Genomic DNA, 22814 nt, shown 5'->3' with positions numbered 1-22814 from the left:
ACGCAAGACGAATCGAAATTTAAAGTGCACCGCCGTTTTACTATATTAATAAATATTAATAAAATTTAATCACAATTATAGCCGTTGAACTACTGTTTTTTGATAATCGAAAGAGAGGATAATCAAGTGTAATTAAAAAATTCGAAATTGGATAAAATCTGACTTTTAATCCCTTCATTATGAATTTAGAAAAAGCTACTTTTATACTGTTCCATATGGAGTTAAACATAAAAAGCATGATTCTGTTATGGTAACAAAAATTAAAAGATAAGTGAAGCATCCGTATCAATTCTACATAACCGCAATTCGCTCATGCTGCTACGCATTATTAATGTAACCCGATAATCCTATGTGCAGCAAAGCAATAGTAAACCATGCCTTGTATCCAAGGGAGAATGGGTTACGCCATTACAGAAGCTCGAAGCTATAACATTACAAGGCTAAATTCTAGCGATTCGTAACGCTACACTATGGTGACAACTGCTTTCAACGTGCAATTAGCGAAATTATATTTGGATAGTATTGTACTGCTAATCTTATTCCAATTAGGATCTATCTAGAAGCAAGTTAATCTCATCAAGTGTTAATTCAAATATTGTTAGTATTTCCCTCTCTGTCTTTGCATCAACTTTTAAGATCTAGAATCTGTCTAAAAAGATTTTTAGACATATTCTGTATTAAGAAAAATCAGATATTTATTTTCAAACTTATGAGATTTTAAACATAGAATATTGACAGAAGTATTATTTGATCTTCGATGTTCTATTATTCTGCAAGAAACGTAACTTTACGTGGAAAAAATTCACGTCTAAAAAATTCTTACAGCATCTTTTCACAATTATATTCCGTTAATGATGTTCTAAAATAACTTCATACAAATTACACCGCTCAACTATCTTTCATAAGAAATAAAAATTGGAGTTTCTAAAGATATCAAATAATCAAATAAATATTACAGCAAAACCTCGGTGGTCTGTTTTAGCGAGAAACAATCGGAATGCGAAGGTAATCCGAGGAACCCGAAGGATACATGCGTGGTACCGACGGATCTACTGATTCGTCGCAACAGGGTGCAAAGTGCAAGGAGATGTAGAGACGGGAGTAGGTGGAAGAAGATAACGGTGGCTCTGCTTGATGGAACGACGGACGTAACGGATAGTGACGCAGGTATACCAGCAGTCCACGGGGTGACGGGCCAGTTTATTGCACAGGATTAAACCTCCACGTGACTGGGGCCTTCGAGACCAGTCTTTCTCTCTCTCTTTCTCTTCTTTGGATTCTTTTTATCTTACATTTCACGAGAGATCTTTCCTCTATTTTACACATGTGTATTTTTTGCCCTATCGCAAAGTTATCTTCAATCTCTCTTTCGCTTCTAAATTTGATCTCAAAAATATCACTAAAATCATGCTTTTTAAAGATTTTTACTTTGATAAACATCAAGATATAAATTCGTAACCAGCTGATACTACGTTTTGTACGAATGAAAGAAAAATTTTCATTTACTTTAAAATAAAATCGGAATCAACGAAAAATCGATTGTATTTTTAATTATAAATTAAAATATGAATATTTTCTCGTAATTATCATTTCAGTAAAATCAACTAATTTCAATACTGGAATAAAATCTTACAATGACGAGATATGAAAAATTGTAATTCCATCTTTAATTCGCTTGATTACTGCGCGTGTCCGATTCAATTTAAAGGCGAAAATTCAGCTTGTCCGATGATTCTGTTGAACGAGAAACGGTAGTTCGGCCACGTCCGAGATCGGGAAATTGCGCGCGACACCGGAGAGACCGGGGATTCTAACGAATGAACAAATGACGACGCGAATGTACGCGGTTGAATTCGACGACAATTACATCCCGATTTTAACGTGCGCCTCTATGCGACCGCTGGCGTCGTTCCTGCGAATGCGGTAAGCAATTCCCATTCGTATCGCCGCGCCGAGAGGAACTCCGGGGCCCATTCGAGCGAATTGGGCTAAGCTGAATGGATCGCGTGGCATCAGGAAGCTATTTGTTCGATCGCAACAATGGACGAGAGCCCGAAGATCGGTGTGCGCGCAACGGGGATTACCGGCTACGGTATTAAGATAAAGAGAAGTACTTCGCAACGGTACGACGCGCGCCTCTAAATCAGCGTCAGTCTGGGTGCAAACGAAACGCAAACGACGTTGGATACGACACGTTTACAGTGTACGATACAACGCCGTCTGATTTACCTTCGCGATAATTTCGTAATACGGTTACTGCGAGCGTACAATTTGTTACCGAAACATATTTCGATTCGCCCATCTCATTAGTACTGCTCGGACAATGTAACTAGCAAATAGAATTATCTATAACAATTGAGAGTAATTCCCTCGCGAAACGTAAATGCGCGTCGCACATGGCGTATTATAATTTTCACGTTGGATTCGAAACATTACGTTTGCGGAATCGATCGATTCAACGAGAATGCGAATTTGAATTGCAGTCTAATTTATTCTAAAAAAAAAATACGAATTTGTGATGCAAAATAATTATATCTTAAAACATTACGCGTTAATCGTCCCAACAAAATATATATATATCATTATATGCATTACATAAAATAACGTGAATTGTCATAAGTGTGAAATAACAACGTTCCTTTTCTACATTTTTCACGAGATTAACTTTGCGGTTTAACTTCACTGTGCTCTTGCCGGAAAATCAGCGATTTAATTAGCCTGAAATAAATTCGTCGATCCTCGTATGCGTCAACACCGTCAGGCATCGTCCCATGACTCTCGTGGAATCCTAAATCTCGGTAACTGCAAATTGGGAGCGCGCAACAGTTCACTTTGAGCGACCCACCGATCCGCGATTTTCCACGACGAAAGCAAACGCGGCTGCGGTGCAGAATGAATGGATCGTAGAATGCAAACGAGCAACGTTGGAAAGTTGGCAGATTATTTCGAGCTTGCACGCGTGCATTACCGGACTAGGCTAACATTCGACGTAATTAGCAGGAAAACTCTACCGGTGACGCTATAGCGCAATTGTGCATCACTCTTGGCCGCTGTTGAACAAGTGCAAACTCGTCAGGAATGTACGTGTTCGTGCAGACCCGGAGAGCAAACTCGAACACGAAGCTGAAGGTGCAATCTTCATCCAGTATGTTTGCACGCGCCCATAACGCGCTGTGCTCTATCGAGAGAAGAAAAAATGGAGCAAGCATACGTATACACCGAGCACAAGCGTAGAAATTAACCGCGGAGATCAAATCGACTCGACCCTTAGTCGATAACCGATAATTGCACTGTGGAAAGAGAACCACCGCATACCATTACGAGAAATAATAATTTTTAATATCAAACGCATATGCGCACATCATCGAGCTGTGCTGCACACCGAGCTATGTCGCGATAACCGAGGAAGATATTCGATCAAATTTCTCTCGCAGTATAATATCGACACATTCATACATCACGCCACACACAAACGCACAGTCGAATACTTGACGCTACGAAGCTACTCTAATTGTAAATTATATAGATACAGCTCGAAGTCGTTTATGAGGCCGGATCGCTTGACATTATCCAATTCTCCTAATCCGAAAGACATTCGCCACACGGTGTCGCGAGTCGCGACCCGTGACATCGCGCCATACGCCGCGGCACATGGTTGATATCATTACCATTATTGTTACGAACGTGTGGCAGGAGCCCCGGAACGGCTCTCAGACCGTAATTCCGACAGCGCGGTAACGGTTGCGCTTGAACGCCAATCGGGCTCTTTCCACGATCCGAATCAACGAGAATACCTCGTACTGGACGTGGTACGTGACTGACCGAATGGAATGCCATCTGCTATTGGTCCCCGCCGTCGTCTTCGTCGTCGTCATCGTTTCAGGCCGCGGTCGTATCGACTGGAAAACGAAGCAATGCTGACGATGCAGCGTATACTCTCGAATTGCATTTGAGAAGGCTAACCATTCTCATAGAAATCGTATATATCCGCGGATGTATTTCTTTAAGACGCGAAACACACTAAGCCGCTGAGCGCATCCTTTGTTTCGGAGGAGTCGAGAGAAGCTCGATCTAACCGAGGGTAGATTGAACGACACTTCCGACCGGGTGTACCCGAAAATGTTATTTGCCTCGTATCATGGACATGAGATAACATCCGCAGAAAAACGGAAAGTTTCACCGTTAAAAAATCTTGTAGAAGAACCTACGTGAATAATTAATAAAGCAATGGAACAAGAGATAAAGAAAAAGGAGATAAAATATAAGATTATTAAAAAAAAAAACGTAATATCTTAATGGTTACTTTCCTTGATAATATTTAAATACGCACTTGCTGAGTGAATGAGTAAGTCCGGAAACTTGCAAGACACTAAACAATTTCCAAGTAATTAACGAAGATATTTATAGATCGAAAAGAAAATATTTAAGAGGCACGAGAAAATTGATTTCTCGCAAAGCTAATATAAACTCCGCGTCTGCCTTCAGCTACTACGCGCGCATTAATCTTTTTATTAACTAGTTTGACTACGGGACATCTTTAATCTAAAATTCCTGTTAGTCACCGTACCGACCTCGTCTTCGAGAGGGCGTAACGGCCTGGCAGGACCAAAGATAACGACGCTTCCACTAATTACAGACTGCAAACTATCGATAATGGGACGTAGTCCTAAATTGGCGACACGCGAAACTTCAGCTCCATTTACGGCAGCTTGCTAGAAGAAAGGCATGCAGTAATATAAAAGAAGAGGCTCGCTCGCAGCCGCTATCGGCATTATGTAAATTTCCGAGATATTATGCAGCCATTCGACGGCTGACCCGATAAAAGCTCTCTCTCTCTCTCTCTCTCTGTGAGAATACCATACCCACGAGTTTTAATTGAGGAAATGATAAAACGATAACGCGGTAACTCATTTGCAGAATTTTCGACGCGGTAACAATTACTTGCGCATACTAATGCAAAGATGAAACTTGTAAACGAATATTAATTCTTAATTTTAAAACCATCCGTAAATCCGCGTTCTGCATTCGGTACGTTGATTATTAACGTCAATTTATCAAGGAGTCCACATAGGTCGTCATTTTAGCTACGAAATCCCGAGCTCCTATATCCGGAAGCAATTTTCGCGGAAGCAATCTCGTACATCACGTATCAAGCTGGCCAAGACCGAGCCAAGAGTGACGCCCATAATAAATTCACCCCTTTAAGAATCCGCTGAAAAACAGGGAGTTTCCTGATCCCGCGGACCAGCTTTATCCGGCTTCCCGAGCCTTTATCTCGAAATCGCGATCCGCCTCACGGAACACGAATAAACAACGATAGTCTGGCATAAAGAAATGAAGCCCGGATACTTCAACTAGTCGGAGGATGGCGCGGGATAAGTGTGTAGTGAGGTTTCGGCGAACGGAAACGCGGCGTGTCCTTATAAAAAGAGGCATAAATTCATCAGAGATAAACGCATCCCTCTGTTTCTTCGCCGAGATGGAAAGACGGGGCGAAAAGAAGAAGACACGGCGGAGGAACTACGGGGGAAAAAAACGAGAAAAAGGAACGGTCTCCTCGTCCATCCACAACGGCAGAGTTATATCTGGAAAAAAGGCCGAACATGGCCAGATTTCTACAATTCGAGAAGACTATCTTGTTTCAGAAATCAGGGGATGAGAAGCGTAACCAGGAGACATCCTTAAATCGTTATTCGTGTAACCTCGACTATTGTAAGACGTAATGTACGAAAAGTAATAAAACAAAAAGTAAAAATAGACAAAATCGTTTATTGCGTTTGCGTAAAACTTGTAAAAAATAAAAGAAGAAAAAATTCAGTTTAATTAAGACTATTAGATAAATAATTACGGTCATACATTTAACAGAATATTTTTATTGTTAAATCTTCTCGTCAAACGATTACTAAAATTTGTATGTTAGCCTATATTACACCAATTAAATTCTTACTTAAAAAAACATCACTTAAAAATAATGTATTCGATTAATAAATATGCAACTCGTGCGTAAAAGAGTCACGGCGGTCTCGCGCTGCGCGTGTACTTGACGCGAGACACTACCGTGTCTCTTGACAACAATATATAGTTATCCTGTTTGTCAAATACGGAATATTACAAGTAGAATTTCTCAGATATTGTGACTCCTTAATCATTCGAGCAAAGATATATGGTACCATCCATAAGAGTTGGCATACCATATTACCGCTATCTTTCTCTGTTCCTGTTACGAAAACTTTAGCGACTAATAACATCATTCAATATCATAACTTCAATCTAATCAGTATGAATGTTGAAAACTTACTTATATAAATTCATATCGCTAATAAATGTAAGCTAAAAAAATCTCTCAATTTTTCATGTGTATAAGACATTAGATGCAGCCATGAACCTCAATTTTGTTTATGACTTACAAAGCCGGTTCAGTTTTACGGCACTGATCACTTGACTGCGACGATACGAATAATTTAACGAAAAGTGAATTCAAATTCAATTCACTCGATTTTCCTACTCATTTCATTTCCGATACGGGTGCACTACTGTATTCGAAGAATACCTTATCCGAATGTCCTTACGACAAACAGATATAGAAACAGAGAAGTAAAGAAAAAGAAAAAATGCAAATAGAAATACGCAGGAATCAATTCGTTTCGTCGATCTGCGTCATAGCAAAATTCTTCATTGGCAGTAGTAAATTCTAATCGTAACATTACGTTAAAATTCCGCAGATGGTTTAACGGTAACAGAGAGAATGAAGATTGGTTCACGATAATGCACGCGATAATGTACAGGTGCAAAAGTACGTTCTATCTCTATGTATGTGTGTGTGTGCATACTGCATGTGTATGTGTGAACATAAAATGACCTCTCGTTTCTAATGGATTAAGATTGTTAGCAAAATTACGTAAATTTAATATCGATTAAATTTAAAGTTGCAGAACATTTTGAGGGTCGATTCTCAAACAACTATTGAACAATTTTACTCGTGACATAACCGTTTCGATAATATTTAGTTTTCCATTCCGGACATCCAATTTAAACCATGAAAAACAGATTAAATAATCGTACGTTTAATAAAAAAGAGTAAGCATGTGATATACACATGACTTACGATGCTGGAAAAAATCAGTAAAACGGTAGAGTAAAAACCAAGATAGCGAGCGAAGTTGTAAACGCTAGAACACTATTACGTAGTTCACTCAGAACGAAACGTTCCATTTTCCGGCAAACAACGACCACTTCTCCCGTACTTTTCTCGCCTTCTCAACGTTTCAGTCTGAAACGTACCCCGAAAGAAGATATTCGAGGGTAAGAGTGCCTGAAGAGTCTCGAACAACGGTCGACAGGCCTGCGAATGAAACTCGCATCAGTTTCGTCCGTACGGACCGAGAAAATCCAGAAAAAAGTTCCTGCGAAAACACCGATGCTACTGGATGTACGCGCAGAAACTTGCCCGAGAATTTATGTCAGTCCTCGCACGCAGTTACGTAAAAAGAATTCTAACGGAAGTCACCAAAAGTTCGCAGATACGTCCGCGATGGCAACGGGGCCGGTGGATGATGCATGTCAGAAGACGACATTCGAATCGCCGTTTGAACGATACTTCTGTAAATGATACGGAAGAAGTTCGGAGCGGCAACTATGGAGACACGCCGACGTGATCCGATGGGTCTGGTAAATCTTAACTGAGAGAGAAACTTCCGAAAATTTACGTCGTCGCGTGCACGACCGTCTACGGAAGTCAACTAAAAGGCCACGCGGGGATTCCACGGATACAGAGCATCGTCCCCGTAAGGGACGCATTAATCCACGTTAAGTCTCGGCTAAATAAGTGCTGCCGGACTGAAAAAGTCGGTTGCGCCAAAGAAGATTGGAACGAACATTACTGCGTTAATACGGAAAAGGGGGTAGAATCGAAGATGCCGCTGGGATCGATAAAGAATACTCTATAAATTCACAATTACGTGACAGACCTAGCAAACTTTCTAACCGATTTATCATATAAATTAAAAAAAACAGCGATAAAAAAAAGAATATATTTGACAAAATAATAAATTTCAAGAACAAAATAAAAAATATTCTAAATATCACTAGAATGTTATTAAAATCCCAAAATCTTTCGACTAGAAAAAAAGATTATAAGCTTTCCCGATTGCTTAGAAAGAAAATAACATTACTGCTATAAATCTAAATTACATGTGGTAGAACGGAGAGAACCTCGACTAACGTCGCGCATTAGTGAATGAAATATTAATGTGGATCTTGCTTACTTACCGATAAACCCTAGTTAAACGATCCATTGCGCTATACTACCGTCTGCCATTTACCACTGTGTCCCAAAGTGTTTAGACACTCGGGAACTAATGGCGCACTGGATACACGATCGTATCCCGCATCGTTGAGTTATGGCGACAACGCATTTGGAGAAACAAAAATTATCGTGCTATCATTTTCACGTTTGTAAATGTAATCGTGTGTCCTTTACCATGATGCGCATCCGCGATGTGAAACAAATACAATTTATGTATCTTTTTGTGCTTTTAATGTGAGTCATTCTATGTATATTATATCACGTGGAAAATTTATGAATCGAAATTTTGTCCCGATAAAATATGACGGAAAAACTGTTGATTTGCCGACATTGACTTGGAACAGACTTAACAATGTAACATTTGTCTTCGTACGTGACGTTCAATGCATTTCAAAATGTTTCTTCTTTCTCATTTCACTGAGGCACGATGAACGCGACGAAGGAAGCAACATACCTCACGGGAAGGAAAGGAATTTCCCGACGGATCAACGGGAATTTTAAATTTTCACCGAGAAGAATGTCGTCTTATACTTAGAGAGGAAAGTAGCTTTTCAGCTTCGACAAAGTCTACTCAGTAGATTCTTCTAAAATTGCTACCTATTATAATTGCAAAAATTCTAATCAATATTTTTTTTGCAGCATTGTATACGTATACACCGGTTTGTATCTGCGAAATGGAGAGAGACATCTAACGAAGAGGAATAACGAAAAGTTAGATAGCGCAGCGAAAGAGTATTAAGAAGATTGATGTCGAGAAGAAAGAGAGAAAAGGAGAGCAAGGGAGTAATATTAGTTATCTCTCGTGCAAAATAATGCCAGGCACTCCTCTACGGACCACAACAGCATAAACAAGGTAAAATAAACAAGGGCGCAAACATTATAATGCAGAAGCATTGCCGGCGGAATAGCGTCAGCTCGGTGCGTGAGCGTATGCTCTGGTTTGTATACGTCTACTCGTTTGTAGATTTGCGCACGTAGTTCAAGCTGTGCAAGCGGGAAGATGTGCTACCTGGTAGCTACCTACAACGTTCGTCTACGTCTCAGCCGCATCTTCCTCGGATCTTTGACCTATCTCGCTCCACGCTACGTGTATCAACGTACACGCTGTTTTTCTCTTTACACACACCGTCTACGAATCTCTTGCTTTTTGTGAGGTAGCCTCCGGCGAATTCAAGACGAAGAAGGACCGTCGCCAACATGGGATACGTCGTACAGACAAATAGGACAGTAGTCTTTCTTGCTGGTTACGTAACATTAGCGTATCACTGCGCAGCATGCCACAAGTCAGAGCAGATGTAATTACTCGACAAAGAGAATATAGACGACGATTTATCTTGAGTGTGCCCGGTACATCTCTCCGATAGAGAATTCAACAAGTACAAATGCGATAAAATTACTAATGCTTGTCTCATACAAACTTTTATCGCTAAATATATCTGGATGCCAGTTGGCGTGCATTAATCTAATTGTAAGTTATTTAACACACTGAATTCGTCTGACTATCGCGCAATAAAAATTAATAAAAATTAATAAAAATTAATAAAATTGTTTTAATACACTAAAAATCTATATGAGTATCTCTCTTCTTTTAAAGCATTCTTTTTTTCTGCATACACAATGCCACGTTTCTTCGTCCACCCTCACTACGCTTTTATCTGTCGTTCCCCGGGAAAGCGCCAGGAGCATCACTATGGGGCCGATACGAGGGAAACTTTTAAAATTACCCGAGCTTTCCGGATGAGAGATAATATGGCCTATTAAGAGTAGACGACGCCGGATCGGAGATGAGAGCGAGCGGCGCGAAGTCGATGTAGAAAGAAGCCGGCGGGGTTAGTTTAATCCCCGAGTTTCACCATGAAAAACAAGAGAGATAGATATATAAATTTCGCTTTTACCCCTCCGATGACTTTAGCCGTCACAATAAGCTAATGCATATTTCCGAATGTTCGTTTCTTCATAAAACCGCGCGCTCTTATTTCGCTTTAGTGCATTCCATTGAATTTTCTCTCTTGTTTACTTACAATAAAAAGAAAGTCGAAACACAGCGAACGTAATAGAAAAAAACAATTAAAAAATAAAATATGTCACATGTTCTTAAAAAATAATTAAGAACAATGCTCCATATATTTAAATACCCTTAAAAATTATTGATCACATACATAAGTCTCTGTAACAGAAAATTACTTCCAATATTTTGATTGTATTATTGTCATTAAAATCCAGTTACATAAATTCGTCAAGGAACTGCGTAATAAGATATGATTAAAGCAATGGCATTTCAGAATAAGACATTAAATTACAGCACGTGCTACAAGGCACGTGAGTCGCGAATTTAACAAACAAGACGCTATTTCGTATGTTACTAGTCTACGTAAACTTCTTAAGTGTTTAGCAGTTGTTCTGGGCTACGAAGTGGCAAAACGATCGCGAGGTGGTGTCTCGACATACATGACAATTTTATGCCATCTCCTTAGGGATAGTGCATCTTCCCCGTTTGCCAACTCCAATGTGACGTAACGATATTCAAAGTTGCAAGTTAGTTTAAGAGTTTCGTCGGGCATGAATTTTTATCCCGCTGTAATGTAAGAATACTTCTCAAAAACGAGCAGATTATTATCTCAAGGATTTAGTACGTGAAATATTTTCAAGAGAGCTATAAAAATCTCGATGAAACGTTGCACGAGTGTAGCGGGTGCAAAAAGGCCGCATAAAAAACAGAACGAAACTATAATCTCGAGACTTTTAATGATGCCGATGTACGTTTCATTTTAAAACTTTGCAAAGGAACGATAATATAGAAATGTATTTTTGCAATTATTAGAAATAAAAGAAATTAAATATATTCTCACACAGGCGAATAAAATATCAAGGCGTATTTACAGAATTAGATGCAAAAACAAATCGAGAGGTCAAGTACCTACAATACTATCAATCTCAAGTGCCGCTATTATCCATCTTTTCATCATACATAAGAATGTATACTTATACCGAGACAATTTGTTACTGTGTAGCGCAAGAGCCCGAACAACGAGACTCCGAAGGCACATAAAAGGCAAATAAACTTCCTCAACATTGAACGAGAGAGCCCTTAAAAACTTTCCCCGTGTTTACATTTTATGCGTCATATTGGTACGCATACATCCATAAATCAAGATACCAAGATTACTTTTGAACATGTTTGCAAGATAAAACTTAAATATCATCGTAAATACAAATATTTCTAATTAACGAAATAACTTTGATCAATTAAGTAAATGGATTTAGTACGTGATAGCGTAGCATAATAAAATCGATTTGAGTTTCACTTAAAGATATTAATACGTTCTTTGTTCTCGCAAAATTGCTTCGTTCTAAAGCACGTAGGGAGAGAGAAACCGTGTTCGTGTCTATAAAATTTGATTACCTGCACGAATTCCGCCAGGAAATTCGAAAGACGAATATAAGGCCCTGTAAAATACTCAAATTGCTCCAATCTCGTTAAAGATACGCGCAATGAAACATTTAATGTCCAACACGCGAATAAATCCTGTCATGTAGCAATGTTACATCGTATCGGGGTACCAATTGAGTAGAAATAAAAGCACTACGTGAAACGATCACAAATCTCAGCAACATTTAGTCGTCCTGACCAAACCTATTCGTTCATTTTATATATAATCCGTATTCCATGATAAAGAAAATGTGATAAATTTCAATTATATAGCATGGATAAAGCACTTCTACTCTCCTAATTCTTCTTTTGAACACGAACACGAATAAATAATTCAATTAAAATGTCAGCAAGAATAAAATTAATTGCAATAACATGGTGGAATAAAAAAAATCTCTCGACAAAAGAATATTAATTTTTAACATGCGTAAACTAAAATTTAAAAAGTTTTAAAATGTGATTTTCAGGCGATCACACAGAGGGACTGAAACGAGGGACACCAGAGGAAAAGGATAGAACAACCGGCTGTGGGGCGGTAATACTTTATCTCCTGATACCATTGTTATTTCAGGCAATCTGCCTCGATCCATTTTAGAACAACACGCAAAGGTTCTGGCGCAATGCAAATTCGAAGTTACTGCAAATACTGCAAATCTGTATAGAATGTATGTATAACTCTTGCGTTCGGTTAACGCAATATTATGGTTTTACATAAAATTGTAAATGTGGCAATATAAATTTCGCTACCATTTTCCACGTCGTATATGTAATCAATACACGTCGGTATAGATCATTCGTACACGCAGTATTCGCGCCACATTCATTTTTGCATGCAAATGCGCAATAGCTCGGGTGTTAGCTCGTACAAGTTACGCGACTACAAGGCAAAATTTTATTATCGAAGTTACAAACCTTCATTTAGTATCATCGATAACGCAGACTATGACGCATCCCATGTACGAATATCAGGCGGAATTTACGAGCTAACTTTCTAGACTTCGTTGAGTTCGCGTCAAGCCGTGTTAATACACAATAGCGTCATATAAACGTGTGCTAACACATAAACGCACTTACGAATACCTAAGCAAATCGAAGGGAAAGGAGAGAGAGAGAGAAATGGCAAGGGAGAAGTAACAGAGGGAAAGCTGCTGCACATCCGCAGACCTTTCCCTAGGTTTACGACTGTGGAATATCGAATGTTAATACCGACTGTCATTGTATCAGAAGTTTCATCCGAAACTTCGAATATGATGTCACGGCCCATAACCAGAGAATCGAGGATTATTCACCAATTCGGAATTCTCCTCGTTGCTCGTTTGCCCGTAAACTTGCCAAATATTTAATTTTACACCTCGAATAAACTGAATAAACTTATCTACTCGGCAAAATAGACATATCATCGATCGCAGTAATATATCCATAACAATAGAATAAAAATCTAGATTCAATTCTTTTTACAAAAGCGAAATAATTTGCGCGGAGGAAAACCGATGGTCATTACAAGCTTGCTTATGAAAAAGCCACTCGCGTGTTATCAAAGCGACGTCTCGAAGGACTCTGTGTTAATCCTTGGGAGGCAGCTGCCGAATCACCCCTCGGAGAGCCGCAAGTGGCGAGGCTAGCATAAACACGCTTAAGTTTTGGAGGTTGAGTGCTGCAGCCCGTCACTTGCACGGTCGCTATTCCACGAAGGGACTCTCCGCCTAAGTACTTGAGTACAGCAGGCACCGCCTAAGAGTTTGTTGCTGTTTCTTGTTCTTGCGTTACCTCCGTCGCCAGGCAGAACCACCCCTTAATCACCGTGGCAAGTTTAATGTCGCTCCGAACAACGCGAGTCGCATTGTTATTGTGGTCTTTAACGAACATTTCTCGACATATTTTTCGAGTGTAAGCAAATAACGAATCTATCCAGCCATCCTATCCATCGTACGGGCAGAAATATCCCGTTTTATAATTTTATTTTCCAATATAATATCGAAGAGAGAAATGCAACAAAATTCATATACCATCCTCATGTACTGTATTCCTCTTCTATTTTTTTTTGTTCTTCTTTTTAATACAAGGATCATACAAAAGAGGATCGGTTTTTTAATCAATCTGATATTTTGAGAAGAGAATACACTCTACGCCTTTATAGCGTCGTATCGAATAATGAACTTCTGCGATGCATCAGAGCTATTTTGAAATATCCATTTTATAAACCCGTGGTCTAGAAACGCAGAACACAGCCGTAACTGTAAAAATAATCAACGTGTACTTCGCCCGCTTCGTTACTACTCATGTAATACGCTTCCCGTTTTACGACCCTCTTCTACTGACGTTCTAAGCCCGACATTACGCTAGCTACGGTACATGTATAAAGGAAAGCTTTTGTCATGATCCCTTACATCAACCGAATACATACTAGCTCAACTTCAAACAAAAATGTCGACATGAACTAACCATCAATGAGTATTCGGATTACATTCATTTCCGTCGTCCGAAGATCAAGCCGCTCAGCGAATTACGTTCTATCAACGACGTGCATTTTTCAGGAAAATTTCAACAATTTAAAAGATACATCAAATTTAAGTGCGCGATTTTAGAAATGGAAAACAGATCATATATCTGCTTTACGTCTGGTACAAACGTATCAAAGGACTGCAATCAGAACGAGATTCTGCTCACGAAAACGCATGCAAAATGCAAGAATACATTTCGAGTCGTATCTCCTACGTTGTAAAAGCGAAGTGTTAAATCCGTTTACACGGGGAATCTATTCAGGTATTTATTTAAAACGCTCTGTCCATGTTCTTCTTGAGGGATTGGCTTGGGACCGAGGCATTTTTCGACTACCAACGAGGTAGTTCGCTATTCCGGAAGGAAGCGAATGGCAATGCATGCTGGGAATAGTACGCAGCAGCTGCATAGAAGTATATCACATTCTTTGAAAAAGAAGCTTCTGAATTCTATCGGCCTCAAGAGCTTTTCGGTTTAGACAGGGATACAATGTAGACGAAATATTTATTTCCGAAGTTTTTGAAGAACATAAAAATTATTTGTCTCTAATTGAACAATTATATTGACATTAAATCAACATATACATAAAAAATACAAAGTACTGAAAAATGAAGAATAAATCTTGTAAAATTAATGATTTAATCGCTAAGAATCCTTTTCAAATGTCTAATGATTCTAGAGAAGTTTATTGGGAAAAACCAGAATTCTATAAATTAATCAAGATCCTGAAAATAGATTGCTAACTTCACATAAATAAAGAATAGTTTATTAAGAAATAAAGGGAACAATATTGCTATAAAAAATATCAGAATAAAATGAGATTGGAACAATGTGCCATGATAAAAAATCAGTGAGGCAAAAAAATGAAAAAAGAGACAAAAAGAAAACTGAACACAATATCTTTCTGTACCGCCATTATAATCTAAGTGCGGAAAAATTGCAAAATAAAATAGTATAAAGTAACTCCATTAGTTTTTATTAGTAGCACAATATATATTGTTAAATACAATAACGTATATAGGTATTCCTGGATTGCTGGATTATGTTCGCAAACAATCAAATGTCGGCGCGATCGCTCTTACGCGAGTGAAGCAGGCATTTTCTGCGTGAATATGTGGCCCGAGAACGTTACTTCTGTCGAGTCTGCAGTACCGAAGGGAATATTGTCTCTGTCAGCGAATATGTTTTATAGCAACGTCGTAGCTAGGATGCGGCTATAGGCGGTAACATCGAGATGGATCGAGAAGAGAAAGAAAGACAGGGAGCGAAAGAGGGAGACACGTACTAGGTGGGTATTGGATTTGTAATAGGGGTCACAGAGCTATAGGCACTCTTTCTCCGATTTCAACCCCCCGCGCGCAGAGCGTCGCATCTCCCATTCCGAAACCAACCACTTTTTCTCCACGTATAAGACGGTCGCATCGGCACAAGGACTATCGGTTCGATTGAATGCATTATTCGCACGATGGAGTAAAGAACTACCGAATTGTATTTGTGTTATTCCTCAAGAATTTTCCTCTCGCGAATACTACTGCCTGAAGGAAACGATTAACGAAGGAATCAAAAATTCATCTCATAAATCGCGCAATTATTTACGGTTCGATAGGATAACTGTACGATGTACGAGTGCTAAAACAAATAGGAATTTCTGTAACAAATCGAAGCGCCAGTTATTATTGATAATATTCAATCGAATTCACGTAGCACGGATTGTCTACGATTTGTTTCAGGTATTTATTCAACGGTACTAGCCGCATAGCGAACACAATTAAACTCAATTATAGCGTGTACAGTATGTTCTGACTGCGCTCGTAAAATAGAATGGTCTCGGCTGAAACGTCATGTCGAATATATTGAGTTGTACAGAATTATGAGAGAGCGACGTTTCTCCAAAGCGATTAATCCTCATTGGCCAAAATGCACGCAATACATACCGTCGACAATTGTTATATCGGACACAATCGGTTTCTTGTCATGTACGATACAAACATTACCAAAAATCTATTTTCTTTATTTAACTATATCAAGAATAAAATTCGTAGACAGATGATCTCTTTCACTCAGACCTTCACGATAATTTTCCGATTATCTTTCAATCGTATAATCGTAAAAAAGGAGAGAGGACGAAGGAGAGAAGTTGATATCGCAGATAAAAGCTAGACCATGTCGATATTTTTCCTCGGATATCTCGAAATGAACAGTGGAAGCCGTAAGGATGACTAGCCCGATTTTAACGGTAGCAACAAGAGGTTGCTACACCCGCAGGGAGCACCTATACACGTAACAGCTCCAAAGACGTCCGGTATTTCGATTAGTCCGATCCTTCAACGAAGCAGACAGGATGATAGCGCGATCGCAAAAATTCTCCTCGCCCTTCCCATTCCCTCCCGCCGCCCACGCCGGTATTGTCGGATCGACTTGTCGGAATTTCGCGCACGTGCTGAACGCGAAAGTCTGCTCTTTCTTGTCTGGTACATACGTACGTGATCGTTGAAATTTTATTTCTTCGCGAAAAGTACGCTCGGCGATGTGCAACGCGGAAAAAAGGGGTTTTTTTTTTTTTTTTTTTTTTTTCGAAAACTGCGAAAGAAAGAAATAAGATCGCAAGAGAATCGTCGAACTGTTACCGTAGAACAAAACTTATATATAAACGTCGAATAAAAATGATAATACATCACATCAATTGTAACTTTGCGATTTTCATAAAAGAATCCTATAAAAATTAGCTAAATAATAAAACTCTTTAAAAGCTTGGGGTTTCAACAATACAACTCCTAAATAATTTTTCATCAAAAAATTTCTTAGCGCTGTTAAAAAGTGCAATTATGCAAATGTCGGTTGTAAATGTGGAATAAGAGCATAGCTGAGAAGAAACAGACATGAACCGTAATTCTGCGAGCGCTAATGCAAGCATATTTTCGCGAGTCTTATGCTCCTGGCTTGATGAAATATATGAACGGTATTTCACGACGGTCGCAATACACCCTGGCACCGCGTAAAAACATCGTTGATTTACATTTACTGTTAATTTATACCATTTTGTGCGGTGATTATGAAAATGAGAAGGCTATTGCCTAACTTTCTTAATTACTTCTCTAAACTGTTGGCGAGCGCTATAAGAAAAAGCTTTTGCGATAATTTAATGTAATTACTTATATGTACTTTTCTAACAAACTCTTCAAACAAATTTCTTTTATAAAATGCTTATCAAAAGACTACTTTATATTAAAAAATTGTCTGCTTCTAAATTAAAAAGATGAATGAAAAATCATTTAAACTAAGAATTCTTTTTAGTGTTCTAGATAAATTTTGGAAGAAATATATTTAAAAAATGGAAAAAGCGATCGTTATATATATAATAAATGCCAAACACGTAAATGTTGTTTATCGCAGAAAACGTTTCTAGTTGTCTTCAGGTTTCGAATTGTTTCGAAGGGAAATAGGGATCCGCAGTGTTATACCCCATTGCTGGAGCACCAAATATACACAGCGTGTCTTGATTATGCGCAACACGTATTCTCAAACACAATCCCGCGACACTCGTAACGCAGGTGGAATTCGAGGCTTCCTCGAGTCAGATAACTGAATTAATTAAGTCTCCTGCAAATGAGGAGATACCCGTGTAACAAAGGTGAATTAACACTAATTCACATTCGTATATCCGGCACTCGTGCGCAAATATCGCGTCGGTGTCAAAAAACGCTGAGAAATGGTCGACGTATAAAATTATAGGAGTAAAATAATCTAAACGATAAAACCGAATATGATACAAGAAGAAACTAAACTAAATGTAGTACAACCGCGGGTGTGAAGATGAGAAAATGTGATGTCAATGCTTTAAGCATTTGCAATATCAATAAACAGCCACACGGTTGACCATTCAACGCGAGGAAGATTTATAAGCATCTCCGATGCCATCAATAATAAAATACAGCTGTGTGCGGCTATACCCGCCAGCTTCGCAGACTTTGCTCTCAAATATCGAGGCAAGAAGGGTAATATATATGCCGATATATCCTGATTGGAATCTCCCTCCTTCTTCAACACTACCCACCAACACCTTTTTTCCTTTTTCGCAATCCTTCTGCTCTCTCCCTCTCTCTTGCTTTTTGCCCTTATTACGTCTCCTTCACGCCTCAGACTCAAATTTATTTTCTTTATTCCAAATAAACCGCGTTTGCACGGTACCGTTGCATGTACCAGTGCTTTATGAAAAATGCTTTTACGAAAAAGAAGAAAGATAAATATTTATCTTTTCAATATGTGTATGATCATTGTCTTATATCTTATATCATGTAAACTTGCAAGTATAATATATCTATACTCAATTAAAAACTACTTCGTAAAAATTCTTCTTTCTTTTTCTCTTTTCTATTTCCTTAATTTAATAATTATAAATAATATAACAGTAAACTACGAAAATTTTAAGAAAGGTTTAAGAAAATCTCTTTGTAAGGCTTGTAAGATATATAAAGCTTCGGATTTATCAAAATAAAAGACTTAAACTGGCTATATATTAAACAAACATCGTACTATTAGGTTACATCCTCAGAAAAGAGCTGAACATCGTCGGAAACGAGAGAAGGAAAACGAGAAGCAAAATGTTGGAAGAGGAAAAAGGGTTGTAGTAGGAGGTGTTCGTTTACGCAGTTTCAGACCGGCATAAATCATTGGAGGGCGGAATACCACAAATATATCATGTTCAGACAGTTCAAGAATAAAATAAACAACCCCCACCCTCTTTCCTTTATCCTCCCTTGCGGCCCACCACCGAAACCTCCGCTTTTGGTTATATTTCACGAGATTTCATTCCAGTACAATCTCCTACAATAAACCCGTGGTTTTCTCTAAGTCGTTGATTTACTTCGTGACTGAATAAACAGATATCTCGTTTAAGCTATGTATCAGAGTTGATTCTATGCAATTTTTCTAACCATAATTATTAATAAAATATTAATACATTGTTAATAATTAATACATATAATTTACTATATGTATATAGTATGATAAACTTTTAAGCAAGAAAATAGAAACATTATCGTTCATCATCATTGTATTTTAAATATTAAAATGACCTCTATGATTTTATTGTAAATAATTACTATAAAATGTTATAATTGCCTAAATATTACGTAAGCTTATGTAAGCAAAATAAGATTATTATTTGCGAAATTTTATAATTAAAATATTTTTAATTGCATATCCAAAATATGTCTGATACAATCATAGTTTTCAACTCGTATAATACATAATAAACGCTTAATAAGACATACAACATTCTGAAAACGAATGCTAGAGAATATCGGTGCAAATATGAAATATGACAAAAATTGCATGCACTTACCTGTAGACTCGGATGGCAGCCTAATTCCAACAAAGTTCGCACAACACCAGCGTGTCCTTTATTAACTGCGATATGAAGAGCTGTCTGACGCCTTTTATTTCGAGCGTTTAGATCGGCGCCGGCACCAGCGAGAAGCGCCATAACACCAGGCTCATCTCCAAAAGCAGCGTGATGTACGGCTCTATCACCATCTTTGTCCTATTTTCCAAAAACGCGATATAAGTAAATGTAGTCCGGTGTACATCTGATATCTTCATTCAATTTGTAAAAAAAAAATACTTACTTCCATTTCTACATCCGCGCTGAACCGGAGAAGTATTTTAATAACTTCTAAATGACCGTTTTGACTTGCAGCTTGCAAGGCAGTGTGGCCGGCAAATACACCGTTAACATCGGCTTCTGGCCGTTTTAAGCATTCCTCGCATTTAGCAGCGTCGCCATTCGCTGCAGTTTTTACTAATTCTTCATTGACGTCACCAGAGACATGTGTCTCGAATAATTTCTTTAATAATGCTGACAACCGTTCTAGAAAATAAAGCAATACACACATTACAGTACATATTAAATTCGAAGTATATGATTTATGAAATAGGTAATTAGTTCAGTTTATTGTACACTTACCACCACTACTGTTTCCTGGAACACTTCCGTCGCTACTAGCAACTTTTGTGACAGCTTGAGGATTATACGTCCATGATGTACTACAAACTTCTACTTTTAAGTCTCCATCATGATATATTTGCTGTACTCTACCTATCTTTCCCAAGGTCTAAAAAAGATCATTCAGAATTAAATGCTGATTCAGAATTAAGACTAATAAAATATAAAAATAAACAAAAATGAAAATTTCAGTTTTATTATTTAAAAATACTTACTGGAGCCATTGCCTCAGCCCATTCTCCATGACCACGCTGGAGTAATTTAATTTTTTCTATATCATGGCAAATTTGAACCAAATCTCCGACAGCAAATGTCTGATTGTCGGAACTTGAACTAGTAACAGGGACGGGTATCTGGACTTTAGTGAGTACAGCAGGATTGAAAGTCCATCGATTACCACTTGGATAAGAGACAACAATGTCATGGTCTTCATCAATACCGACGACCGTTCCGGTAGTGCCGAGACATTCAAACATGCCGTCCGTCCAACCTCCATGGCCATGTTGTAGTGACTGTACAATTTCTAATTCCAAATCAACATTAACCTGTAGATATAAAGAAATAGTTATAATTTTTTACATACTTTGTGCATAACAAATTGTAAATAAAGAATAAACTATTCACCTGATCACCAATTTGCAGACCATGAGGTCCCGTTCGGCCTGGACCTTGCTCACCTAATAATGGCAAATGATCTCTATATACTGTTTGTCCTTTGGCATCATTAACCACTTTTAAGTCAGCCTGAAATATATATTATACATTATATATCAATATAAAGCTATTTTTATTATAAAGCAATTAATGTTATAATACTAACCATTCCTTCAAAACCGACTCTATACAAATTTTTAGCGCCATTATCCCAAATAACGTAAGCCGCTGAGCGTGGACTAGCTGCAGACCAGTCTTGTATTTCATTAACTTTTCCGCGACGACCATTCCCACCATCTTGATCTTCCCACTGCCAATCCACACCTCGAACAACTCTTGCACCAGGGAATATACCACGAATTGCAATCTATATTAAAATATTAATTAACAAAACACAACATAGTAAGTGATTTCCAAATAATAAAATTGAGAGTCATTGTTTATACCTTTTTGCTTTTTCTACGAGGTTCTAGCAAAACTCTTTCACTTCCTGGTGTAGCAATACGAAAAAATCTGTGTCGCAGGTGATGTTTATCCCCATGGTAGCAAATGGAACAAAGATCGTAGTTGCCGCATTCAGCGCACTTCCACCTTATTCCAAAGATAGGCTGCTGGCGACAAGTGTCGCACATTGTGCCATCGTGCTTCACTCCTGTTGGTGCAGAATCCAGTATACGCAGATCAAAGGCTCCGGAACATCGATAATTAGCTGCTGTGCCATTATCCCAGACAACCACAACCTCTTCTGGCGATTCAAAATTTCTGACGGTACCCACGTGACCTTCTCCGCCATCCTATTAAACACGATACAACCATAATAATTAAAATACCCTTTAGATCTCTGTTGCTAATGTAAGAAATCTTTCTAACAATATGGCTATGCTTGCCAGTAAAATATACATGACTCCAAATACAGATGTTACTCCCATTATTGTACAATCATCTGCCCATTAAAAATTACATATATTTTGTACATAATATTGTAAAAGCTAATGGTAATTTAAGTAAATACGCAATGCACCTGTGATGCAATTATTTACGAAATGTTACATGAAATAAACAATATCGGAGTAACCTTACACCAAACTAAATTAGTCTTTTACAGACACATTTTTTTCGAAAAAATTTTCGAATTGTCGTCACAAGATAGGGAGAGCGGGAGAGCATTTGTCGCGAGTAATTCCGCGGAAGGAGAGTATCGCGTGCTCCGGAAAATATCGCGTTTAATTCAGTTAACCTCTCAGTTCTAACCTGCTTTCCCCATTTCCATTCCGGTCCACGAATCACTCGGGCGCCGACGCCCTCCATCATAAAACGCGTCGTACGAGTACCCGTACTCGCACCGGCCTCCATCGCTCGTTGACAACGATTCCTTCGCGTATCTCGTTCGAAAAATCGCGGAACACGATGTCTCTTGTCAGCGCAAACACCGAGAGATATATCACCACTTTGACAATGCGTCAAAACACGCGTTGCCAACGCGCGCTCGTCTAGGAACGTAACCCTTCACCCGATATTCGCGATTACCGACTTGAAACGTTTTTCCAGTTACGCCTCTCCTACTGCGTTTATTTTACAGAAGCGTACGTTTACATTTTCGCTTATTTGTCTCTTGAACAATCCGCATAAAACAGCAATATCCCTCCGTATAGTCCGTATATACCTTTATCTTTAGCAGAATCTGCTTGCGTAGCCGGCGAAAATGTAGAATTCGTTTCCTGATGTTGGCAGCCCTAATATAAACTCGACGGAACTTCAAACAACTCAAACTCTTATCAATTTAAATACTCGAATACAAGACAATAGGTCTTTATCCTTTATGGAAAATTTTGTAAGCAAAACGAATAATATTTGAGAAACAAGCAACAGAAAATGTTTTATAATTTTTAAGTATCTTGACGACGACGATTTATCATCTTTTA

At 38.4% G+C, this 22814-nt stretch overlaps 1 protein-coding gene and 1 long non-coding RNA gene across 2 annotated transcripts in view; one reads left to right on the top strand and one right to left on the bottom strand.

Moving 5' to 3' along the window:
• Window positions 1-22395, bottom strand: part of Mib1 (mind bomb 1) — a 355896-nt gene extending 333501 nt beyond the window's left edge. Inside the window, exons 1-8 of the mRNA XM_071797793.1 lie at window positions 22144-22395; window positions 21339-21686; window positions 21059-21259; window positions 20863-20982; window positions 20454-20783; window positions 20200-20347; window positions 19862-20103; window positions 19579-19776 (exon numbers count right to left, since the gene is read on the bottom strand). Of these exons, the coding sequence (XP_071653894.1) occupies window positions 19579-19776; window positions 19862-20103; window positions 20200-20347; window positions 20454-20783; window positions 20863-20982; window positions 21059-21259; window positions 21339-21686; window positions 22144-22245 (1689 nt within the window). The 5' untranslated portion in view covers window positions 22246-22395. The remainder of the gene's footprint in view (window positions 1-19578; window positions 19777-19861; window positions 20104-20199; window positions 20348-20453; window positions 20784-20862; window positions 20983-21058; window positions 21260-21338; window positions 21687-22143) is intronic.
• On the top strand, window positions 687-9808 carry LOC139808705 (uncharacterized). Its single transcript, XR_011730928.1, has 3 exons — window positions 687-1167; window positions 8728-9158; window positions 9270-9808. It is a non-coding gene; the product is annotated as an uncharacterized lncRNA (long non-coding RNA).
• Window positions 22396-22814: the final 419 nt, after the last annotated feature.

This window comes from Temnothorax longispinosus, chromosome 2 (assembly GCF_030848805.1).
Source record: "Temnothorax longispinosus isolate EJ_2023e chromosome 2, Tlon_JGU_v1, whole genome shotgun sequence".
Taxonomy (NCBI): Eukaryota; Metazoa; Arthropoda; class Insecta; order Hymenoptera; family Formicidae; genus Temnothorax; species Temnothorax longispinosus.
This window is presented reverse-complemented; position numbering and strand designations above follow the sequence as displayed.